This window comes from Alligator sinensis, unplaced genomic scaffold, assembly GCF_000455745.1.
Source record: "Alligator sinensis unplaced genomic scaffold, ASM45574v1 scaffold309_1, whole genome shotgun sequence".
In the NCBI taxonomy this organism is placed as follows: Eukaryota; Metazoa; Chordata; order Crocodylia; family Alligatoridae; genus Alligator; species Alligator sinensis.
In genome coordinates this window covers 482,806-494,319 of record NW_005842080.1, presented here as the reverse complement: position 1 = coordinate 494,319, position 11,514 = coordinate 482,806, and the positions used below count along the sequence as shown (strand labels likewise).

Sequence of the window (11,514 nt, the reverse complement as noted above, 5' to 3'; positions counted from 1 at the left end):
CAGGAATGATGCATGCAGAGTGAATACATTTCAAAATTAAGTCTTTTGCTCATTTAGCATTATTTTTCAACATACCAAATGCATTTGGTCCGCATTATGGGCTTATTGTCTGCCAAGTTTTATTTTTAAATCAAAAGTTTTTCAAGACCAGATACGGCAGCTCAAACATGTAAACTCCTGGTTTTTCTGTGCTTTCATGCTGTAACTTAAAAATGGACATAAACTTTTTTTTTCAAAATTGTAATAAATTTGCTACTGGATTAAGTTTCGTCTGCCAAGTCAAAATAGGGTTTTTAAGGGGAAGCCTGAGACTGGCCCACTGTAACTGCAGCAGAGCTAATGGGATAAGCTAGAAGGAACAAATAGCATTTTTTCCCCTAAAAGTTTGTTACTGTGGCATATTTGGAACTCCTTGGGAGCGCTTATTAAATTACTTTTAAAATCTCTGTATTAACTTTTGAGTGCGGTAGTCTTTTGGTGAGTGCAGAGTAACAACTCTTAGAGTACACTTTTATTCTTCTCAACCTTCTGCTTATCTGTGGAAATAAAAAGGCCATGTACACATATAACATAGGTTTCCCCTTAGAGAGCCACTCGTGAAATAATGGATACTGGTTTGCTACTTTAAACTACAGGATTTTATTTTATTAAATGGATTTTGGTGATGTTTTAAGATACAAGAACAGATTCCATAATTCAATTTAATATATGTATTTTCAAGTTTAAAATCCATTTATGAGAACTATTTTAGAAATACTTGAAATTATTAAAACAGTTGCTAGACAGTTAAAATAAAGAAGCTTTAACTTTTCATAAGTTTCTTACTCAGTTTAGCTAGCATTTTGAGTACTCTTCTCAAAATAGTCACATAAAAGACATCTATGCATGTCTTCAAAAATATCTATGTTGCATCCTTGTAATGCTAGACTGGTGGACTATAGTTTTCTGATGTCATTTATAACTTTCTGATAATGGATAACACAATGGCTGACACTACATTTATTAACTTCTTCCATGTAGTTCCTATTAGTTAAAAGAAATAAGAAAGGTTTAGCAGACAGGAGTTGAATTAGAGTTTCAAATGATCCGATTGGCATTCCAGTTTATGAGAACAGCTTCTTTGGCATTTAAATTAGCCATGAGAGAAAATGGATTCACATTTTAGTTTTGGAAAATATTTAGAAAAATGTATATGTTTATGAGGGTAAGAAATCAAGCCAGGAAAAATGTTATTTTGAAACAAAATATTTATCGTTCTTATAAAATTAATGTCTTTTTTTTTGCTAATTGTGATTTGAAAGTTTCCTTTCAGCAGCTGGTCCATTTTATTGGCTAGATTTTTATTTCACTTGCATCAGTATATCTGCAGTGACTCTGTTAGTAGAGTCCAGTGTAACTAAGATCAGAGTGTGACCATGTATGTCCGAATGGTTCTGATCAAATTGACAGGATACAAGTTTAGCATTCTGTGACAAAAAAAATGCATTTTAAAGTTGATAAAGGAAGATGAGTTGTACCATTTCCCATTCAAGTCATTAACTTGCTTATAAACACTGGGGTGTATGCTCCCTCAGATTTATGTGTGGAATTAGGTTTGCATGCATAAAGATAAAAGATAAAGTATAAATAACAGATGAAGTATAACCTGCTGTTAGGAAAATAGTTTTGTGTTATGCTTCTGAAAGCTATTGCAAGATCCTTAAGAAACAGAATTCAGAACTTTAACTTGTCTCCCACAGTCTTCACATGTTATATAGTATGCTGCAAAACTGAAAGCTTTTATACTTTTTGTATTTGGATTGGATCTTTCTTTAATCATTTCATATCTTCCTCATAGATTGCTGACATTTCTTAAATAAGAGCAAACTAAAATTATATGCAACATTGCCAGATCATGTAATAATAGATCAGTGAAAAATGGAGAGAATAAATACATTCATACATATCACATATGTAAGTGTTTGTGTTAAGTGGATGCGCTTATATCTTCTGTTATTTATACTGTAGTCATTTAAAACAACAGATTATCTAACCAGAGGAGTCTTTAATGCAGATATCATTTATATAGAATGTAGAAGGTATCATTTTTCTACCTTAAATTAACCTTTCTAATGTGTCTCAAAGTTTCCAGTTTGGTTTTGCTAAGCTTTAGTTAAAAACCTTTTTAATAGGGAGCCACTTTTTGCTTGTTCCTGGGACTGCAGTCATTTGGGATAAGTCCCGTTGTATAGTGTTCTGCTGTTTCCCCTGGACATCTGAAGAACTAGAAACTTAATTCATCTACCATTATTATTTGTAATACAACTTTACTGCAGAGGTCATGGACCCTTTGTGCTAAGCTATGTACAAATATGTAACAAAACAATCTAAAAATATTTATAGTGAGAACTGGATGTAAATCAAAAATTTAAATTAATCCTAGACTGGTGAGTTCATGAAAATTTTAACATTGAAATTATCTTGTGATCCTCCAAAAACACTCCAACTCTTGGTCACCTTTTGAAACAGAATGTTCTGCCTTGTTACAGCTCAAGGAATTTAAAAATACCAGCTTCCTGGAATGTCACTGTTTTGTGAGCCAGGATGATAAACTAAGGCAAAACTTAAAAAACAAACAAACCCCAAAACCTACACATGCACATCCCCACTCTCTCTGAAAGTATGATCGAGAGAGAGAGAGAAAGGAAGAAATGTCAGAATGGAGAGTTTGCAAACTTTGTACAGATGGATTTTCATTAGTCAAACTTCATGTGCGACTTAGTCTAGTAGAAAAGCCAGAACAAATAAAAAAGAACAAGGAAACTAGGACTCAAACCTGGAAGGGAGGTAGCTTAAAAAAAAAAACCTTGAGAGACTGGTTGAGTGTGAAGACGTTTGATCTTTATTTTCAGACATTTGTAGTCAGGAGTGTGTTTAGTTTCTGATGTCTTCATCTCTGCTGCTGTTTTTTTTTTCTCTCTTTCCTCTTTTCGTCATTCTAATTCCAGGGAATTTACGATTTTCATATGGCCTGATTCTGTGTCCTCTGTCACAAGAGGCTGAGTTTGCCAAATTCACCCTGAAGGTTTTCAGCATCCTGACCTCACAGAAAGAGAGGATTCAGCACATTGTAGGTCCAGACCTTTTGGTTGTAGATACCTCTTTATACCTGTATTTGTATATATGATGTGTACATACTCTTTTATATATGTATATGAACACACAAGTTTAGAGTCACCGTACAGAACAGCTCTGTGGTTTTGTGTGGTCCTTACCAACTTTTCTTTTCCATTTAACTTTTTCAGAAATTAACATGTAATTAAAAATGAGCAATAAAATTTAAAAGCATAACCTGAATACAATGAAACATCTTCAGAAACCACTCTAAGGAGCACCAAAACTTCCAGAATTAATGATTTCTGTAAGTGTGGACCAAAAAACCCCATACTGGAACCCTCGGGGACATTTTAAAATAAACGATCATTTAAGACAGCAGAAGGAGTTCCTTGCTGCAGACCTCAGTATAGCCAAGCATTGAAATTGAGAAGCTGAATGTCAAGTAGAGGAGTAAGTGCACGAAACAACGTTACTGCAATTTGAAAGTTACACAATTAAGATCAGATTGCTTGTATATTGCCTGATTAGGCAATCTTTTTTTAGCTTCCTTATATTTAGGAAGTTTTGTGTTTAATTTCTTGTCATTATTTTAAAAAGAAAGAAATTGTACTAAAAAGGGACAGCATCAATCCAAATCTATCCCATATGTTGTAAGCAAAAGGCAATAGTTTTTAAAGTCCAGTTTGCTTTTAACTACTTAAGCTGTTTCACTCATTTTGTTTCATTCAGTTTGAACAATGAAAATCATTAAGTCACTTTCACTTTTTCTTATGTTTAGTTTCCATCTATTTTCTCAGTTCTGCAGTGTTTGGGTTGCAAATAGAGTTGATCAGGAATTTTTCAACACACTTTTTTTGTTTGTTGGGAAATGCTGATTTACCAAAACTTTTTTTTCTGGAAGCATATCAATTTTGGTTCAAAATTTGGTTCAAGAATTTCTAGTAAGCAAGAGAGAGAACACCATTCAGGATTCCCGATAGCCTGGTGGTCAGGGTATGTTTCGGGGCTCTTGGACACACAGGTTCATGTTCATGTTCCTGCTCTCCCTGGTTTGGAGGAGGTACTTAAATGAAAGCATCCTCCAAATATCAAGTGAATGTTTGACTACTCATCTATTGATTCTGTCTCTAGATTTATGCCAATTAATATTTAATTTGTTATACAAAGTAAATCCTATCCAGCAGGAGAGAGGGAAGAGAGAGACTGGCTTTGTAGCTTGGTAGGTAAGGAGTCTGGAGCAGGGATTTCAGTCTAGGTCTCCCTCACTTCAGATGAGTGACCTACCACCAGCTTGTTGGCTATTCTGTAATGGGTCTGTCTCTCAGTCTCTCCCCTACCCCTGTTCCCCAAGCACACCTTTCCTTTCTTTTCTTTGTCTTTCTTTCTCTTTCATTTTCATGAAATATAATTTTTGTTTTCTCACCAGCTCTGACTGCAAACACTTCAGGGAAATGTGTATTTGTCTAAAAAAACACTGGCTTTATTTATTTATTTTTAGAATTTAAACCATTTCCCTTAGCTTTCCTTTATTTGCAAGCTTGATATGACATGTTTTTTAGACTGGGCTACTCTGGGTCAACAATTCCTTTACCAATTTCAGGGTTCCCATTAGGGTTGTTCAGACCCCAAGGGATGGAAGAGGGCAGGGGTGTGAAGCTCATTACTGCTGCTGTTACTTCTGTTGATGTCATGATGGTATTCCCAGGCACTTCAACAAAAGCAAAATCAAGGCAATTTTCTGGTTTTGGATAATTTTCTGCAAAAGAGTTTGCTTCAGGGCAGTGGTGTGCACTAGCTTTATGATTTGCAATGGCTTTATAATTAGAGCAGAGTATTTTTATGTTTTTTAAACAAAAGCTTTGAAATTCAAAAGATTGCAACATGTGACATAAAATTCAGAGGGACCTAAAAAGCTTGGGTTCGGCAGTGTTTTCATGCCCTTGGTGGTGTGTGTGCTTCATTGAGTCCATTACCATTTCTCTACTCTGTATGTTCTTAGCAGCCGTCTAAAAGCAGCAGTCCCTGTACTTGGCCAGAACCTTTTAAAGACTGGATGGGAAATATGTATAGCATTGTGAGCCTAGGGCAGATGTACAATAGGGAGGTGCTGCTAAAATGTTAGGAGAGGGCAGAATAGGACTCACTCCTCAAAACAGTCTGGCGATTGTTAACACACTTTTATTGTTAATACCTTCATCCAGACTAAGCAAATTCTCCAGTCCTCAGTGAGGACTATGCCCCTGCAAAGTTGCAGACTATTCATCCAACTGTAGTGGAAAAAATAATTATGTTTGGACAACAGTAAAAGGCTTTTTTTTCTGTTCTCCCAATACCCAAAATGGCCATAGGAATTTTACATAAAAGCAAGAAAGGAGACCGGCACAAAATGTATATGTTCCAGGAAGATGTAAATGTGTGAAAACATATGGGTCTAATGGCTATTGTTTTACAGCTTTAGTTACCATAACAGGCCCAATAATGAATGTAATAAAGAAACAAGTAAGAAATTAACATTTGAAAAAGGAAGCTGAAAAAACTGAGAAAACAGTGTTGTTATAACTAAATTGGCTTAGACATTGATTTAGTTAAGTGCAGTGCCTGTTGTGGACATTCGTACAGTATCAAGAAAGCCTCATAGTGCATCAAGCATAGGTAAGTTTTACCTACCAGTTTAGGATAGGTTCTCAAAGGCACAAAGGTTGAGTGTTTAACTCCCCTTTGTTTTTTTGGAAATCTCCCTGAAACACTAAATCAATATAAACTATGCTTATATTGTAAGTTGTATTGCTGTCTTATGGAAGCTGCCCTGAGCCTTTCTTAGGAAGGGTGGCATATATATCACATAAATAAATCACATAACTAGATAAATAAACCAGGACCAGAAGGTTCACACAGGTGGCTACACTGATTTAACTAGATCAAAATTTTAAGTGAAATCATTGCTATTTTCACTTGTAAACAAGGCCTTGTATCTAGTTCTGCAAACACTGGGAGCTTGAAGGTGGAGTGGCCATCCTACATACTTGCACTCTGCTGCTTGGGAGGCAGGATTCTGTTTCCCCATTTCTGAGAAAACTCTAGTGCTTGCCTGCCTATCAGGTGTGCATCAGAGGGAGGATTTGGGTCCAAAAACCTGAGAAATATGAAATCATTTTTAAAAATTAAATAAAAAATGTGAAGAAAAAAATAAAACACAGCTAGTGTGAAACCACAGGTAGGACCATGGAGAAGTGTGATTTCTCCCTTTCGAGGCTGGCTTTGAAATCACACACTTAATCTATATCTTTGAAGAGAGAGATTCTGCTACCTAGGGCAAACCTATAGTTGGCTTCAAATAACTGCTGCTGTGCTGTGCTTAAGCAGGTGAGACTCTTGCTGTACCTGATAAAAATGTTCCCATTTGGTTCCCTGCATTTTCAAATGGTCCAGCTTGACCTATGTGCACATACATTTGTGCATGCACTTGGGTATGCTAAGACTGCATACAGAGGTAACAGAATTTTTGTGAGCAAAACGCTTGGTACCCAATGAGTTCTTACATCTTCACAGGTGCCTGTCACCTTGTGCACATACATCAGCACACCAAAATACATGTGCAGGCATGCAAGTGTATCAAAGTGAACAGACACAAGTGGTAAAACTGAAGGATGAAGATCAGGTCCAGGTTAGGGATTCTACAGTAGCCAGAGGAGAATGAATGAGGATAGTATTTTTAGACTTCTTGGCAGTAAATTTACACGAATGGTGAGCCCATAAAAATTCATTTATATCTGGAAAATGTCTCAATCAAAGCTTCATACCTGGAACCATGTTCCTGTGTGTTCAGTCTCTTTCCACTGCTTGATGTTATATAAAAAAACAATCACTGGTAACATTTTTGTAAAGTCTCCTTGTACCGTGGTCTTTTGGACTGGCCTATGTCTTTATGCAATAGTATAGTGGTGCTGTTCACACTACTATATTAAAGGGTGTGTTTTCCTTAAACCCTGTCCACCCAACAAGTGCATAAAACTGATCTGGTAAAAATCCAGCCTGGTCTGAAATTTGGCAAAGAAGGGCATTTTTTCCTCTCATCTCTGACTAGTTGGTTTAAGCAGATACATCCCAAAAATATCCATCTGTATTAGACTTTTACACCCCCATCATGGTAATGGAAGCAGGGCATCTAGTTCAGAGAGATGCCTGGAAAAATGCACCCCATGTGAAACTTTTAAAAACTATTTTAAATAGTTTAACAAAACATTTTTTTCATTAAGTTTTCTATGATTATTACACCTTTATACTATGAAATATTTTAATTTTCATGGTAAATGGATTTGTGGCTGTATGGTATTATTTTAATCAGTCTTTATTGTGAAAACCTGTGATCACTTAAAATGGTGGATTTTCTTCTTTGCACCGACCCACAAATACATATGAAAATAAAAGTGGATACCTTCAATTTTTTTTTTCCTGGGAGTTACATTTTTTTAATGGATTTTTGAAAATTAAAGTTAGAATAGCAAGGCAGAAATGAATTTATAATTTTAAAAACTTTCAAGAAATCAATTCAAATTAGCTTTATTCACTCTATTTTTTCGCTTTTTAGTTTGAAATGTCAGGTGGTGGACACTGCCAGACTAGATGGAGCAGTAATCTTATCTGATGTAGCAAATCCTATTTCCCTTTGTAGGTCTGTGGTTTTTAAAAGCCATACCATAACTTTAAAAAACTCCTTTATGTGTTTAACTGAATTTTTTTAGGCCATTTGTTGATAATGTGAATACCAGAAACATAATGATTGAAACAGTTTATCAAGACCAGACTTCTGCTGTTACACACACACGTGCATGTGCTACACACACACACATACATATACACTCACACATACGTGTGTAACAGCAGAAGTCTGGTCTTGATAAACTGTTTCAATCATTGTTTCTGGTATTATATACACACAGCCCCTTCCAGGAGAGAGTTTAAACTGAAGGGAGTTACAAGTTTAGATAGATTGAAGAAGCAATGCTTGGATCTGTATATGGACTAGGTTTAGATGGGGATTGGGTTTGTATTTTTCCGCTCTGAAATCTCATTAGTTACATCTTCAACATAATGGAAAACTTGTGGGATTGACGTATTATATTTCTCTTATTTTGATGGGGGAGTACTCTTTGTCCCCATGTGCTTGGACCAAAAATTGTAATCAAAACAGGAAAGCAGTTCTGGAGTCAAGCTTATCCACCCATCTCATTCCAAAATTCAGAAGGGTTTGTATTTAGAGTTTCTGTTTTGGCTTCTCTCTAGTTACAAACATAGATACTTAGGCCATTAAAGAAAGATTGGGTTTCTGAATATCGGTAAACAGCCAATGGTAAAGATCATTTGATACCTTTTCATGACTTCTGGTACAAGTAGCAGTTAAAATTGCTGAGTGTTTTGCATAATGTTGGTGGTGGGAATATACACTCAATTCATGTACAGAACATATGTAATAAAAAGGTTTGTGAGAGACAGACAAATGTTTAAAGCAGAAAACTAAGTTGTGTTGTAGACAGTTTTGAAAAAGAATAATTTAAATCAGAAAGTAAGAGAAAGAAAAGGCTATTGAGTTGTGACAGCTGAAAAGAAATACAAATATACATAAATAGGTAAAACAAAATGAACCATGAAATGTGTTTTCCTTTTTACGTCTTCATAGTGGCCTTGGACCTTAATATTTAAGACTTTGTTTAGTCTTTCACCGATGACCAGAGGCTAATGTTATGATGACCACATCTTGTGGTATGGTACTGATATTTCAAATTAGAATGGGCTGCTTTGCCAAGATTCTCAGCTATGATACTAAAACGTCCCGTTATTCCAAGGCCCAGTTTTCATTCCCTCCCTCCTACCTCCTCATTGATTTAGACAACAGATGCGCAGAAGGCAAAGCAACATTCAAAATCATCTGTCAGATGAAACTGAGAGTAAGTCTGGCTGTCTTACTGACGCCAAAATTCCTTAAATGTTACAATGTTTTACATTTCTAAATGTAAAAACTTTCTTTCCAGTGGGTAGTACTAGCCAAGTGTCTCAGCTACGGTATCTCAGACTTGCTTAAAACTGGAATGTGGCCTTGTGGTCATTTGTGAGCATTGACAGATTTACACCATTGCAGCTCAAGTTAAATGTTGTTGGTTTCTCCATTGCTCTTTATTTTGTCTGCTTTTTTTCCCTCTCAGTTACTATTTGTCAACTTAAGTCCAGCTAGTTGGGAAAATGAGGGCTCTTCATGAACTGGCTCTGGAGAAGTGAGTTGTCTCAAATTCTTTTTGTTGGCAGATTTTTTTAATGTATTACAACACAGTCTTCTTGTTGTTTTCCTGGTGATAGCAATGTGCTAGACACTTTATAGACTGATATAAAGACAAGGAATGAAATCTTAGCCCCACTGAAGAATGGTAGTTTTGCCATTGAAGTCATTGAAGCCATCCAAGGTCCTTGCACCAATAATAGGGACCTGCGTGCTGCAGAAATAGGATAAAGATCAAAGCCTCAGGATATACTTGGTGAAACTCAGAATGAGGGAGAAGGAAAAGATCATAATTGCAGTGGAGCCTTTAAGTTGCCTTTGCTCTCTCCTTAGCCCAGTTTAGAGCACATCCAGGATAATCCTTCCCCCTCCACCAATGCAAATTAGAGCATCTGAGGTATATTTTTACTTGGGTTGTCTGCTGGCCATCTCAAGGAGCCAACAATATCTGAAGATTGGGTTTAGGAACTGTTTGGCATGTTTCCTCTCCCCCGGCCATGCCCATTCACCAGCTAAAGGGGAAAAGGTCTAGTGTAGATCCTGTTATACCAGCTCTGCCCAACCAAGAACCCTGCTCTGCTCTGGTGAAACTTCTGTGGTCTCCCCACACTGACTGCAGTATCACAATGGTGGAGCATGAAAAAGCTGCTGTAATCCAAGTGAGAACAGAGGCCAAGATCCCTGCTCTGCAAATAGGAGTTTCTGTAGTGAGGTGCATGGATAGAAAAAAGCAAGCATGATGGTCATCATGACATTTCTCTCAGTGACTTTACTTGTAAAGACTCACTTTGCATATTACATGTTAGCATCTCAAATACAGTACTTCTGTTACAGACCTATGTGTTTGGTTTTGATTGGGCCAATTCCATATACCTGGCTAGTTCAAGTGAGCCAAGGTATTGGTAGGTATGGTTCTAAAAAGCTTTATATGTCACCAAATATAGGTTGGTAGTATGATATATGTTATACTGAAGCACTAAAATTCACTGCTTTCTTAAGGAGCAGGCAGACGTGGTAATTTTCACCTGATCTGACCCCTGAAAATACTCTGCAGCTGTGACCAAACAGAAGTGCACAGTTGCAGAGCACTTTAAAAGGGCCCAGTCCCAGGAAAATCTGAACCCTCATTGCTTGAGGGTTCAGATGAAGATACTCCAAAATGGAGCACCTTCAGTAATTTGGGTATGTGCCGCCTCCCAGCTCTGGTACTGTTTTCAGAATGGGATGAGGGAAAGGGAGTGGAGGGAGTTTGGTCTGGTGTATTTTTCAGTTGGTACTGGAGGGTGGATTGGAGTCCTTCAACCCCCCGAGGGAGGGGCTCCAATCCATCCACCCCACCCTCCAGCACCAGCTGGGGAACCCCCAAAACAAGCTCCCTCCACTCTCTTTTTCCTCCCTCCCATTTTGAAAACAGCGCTGGGGCTTGCTAGGGGAGACCTGGGGATGCACTAGGGGATGTTGCTAGGGGAGACCGGCTGGAGGCTACCAGTGAGCAGCTGGATTCCCCAACACCCAGGAACCAACAACAAATTTCTGGGTCTGGGAGATCGTTGTAACTCGTGGCGCTTCCTGGGAAGCACCGTAAGTCACAATGGGGAGCTGCTCTTCTGTCTGTGCCTTTACTACTTTCTGATTAGAAGGTGTTTCCATTGATTGCAGTATGCTATTAATAAAAAACTAACTTCCTTGAGTTGTCTTCATATAAGACCATTCTACAGGAGTCCTTTTCTTATTTTTGTAGGTAAAATTGCAGTTGTGTTTCTGTCTGCAGTAGAACTCTGTTTTCATTTGAAATGAAACTTAGAGCACAATTCAGCTCACAGTTTCTTTTTATGAGAATAACACAGCACAATATAGCATGGATTTGTCATATAACCTGGAAGTCTCACCCTTTAATAGTATTGATTTGGTATGACTGTCATAGAGCTGGACTGTCCCAGCCACAGGTGGCGGTGCTGGGGGGGCATTGAGGGGCTATGGCAAATTTTGGGGTGGCTGCAGCCCCCCTACCCCTGTGCCCCCCCCCCTCCCAGTGCCACTGCCACCTGCCTGGAGCACAGCCCAGACCAGCCACCACCAGGAACAGCCCAGCACAGTCCCAGGTCCAGCCCGCAGTGGCAGCCTGCTCTGCCCTGCACCGATTGGAG

The 11,514-nt window shown here is 37.8% G+C and overlaps 1 protein-coding gene across 6 annotated transcripts in view; it reads left to right on the top strand.

The window, feature by feature from the left end:
- Positions 1-11,514, top strand: part of MKX (mohawk homeobox) — a 69,139-nt gene that overhangs the window by 11,879 nt on the left and 45,746 nt on the right. For 3 of the 6 annotated variants that reach the window (XM_025204426.1, XM_025204427.1, XM_025204428.1), the window contains exon 4: positions 2,988-3,109. The exons of 2 other annotated variants lie outside the window; for them this stretch is intronic. In XM_025204426.1, coding sequence (XP_025060211.1) covers positions 2,988-3,109 — 122 coding nt within the window. Of the gene's footprint in view, positions 1-2,987; positions 3,110-9,296; positions 9,366-11,514 lie in introns of all 6 variants that reach the window. One more of the 6 variants, XM_025204429.1, reaches the window with a different exon arrangement.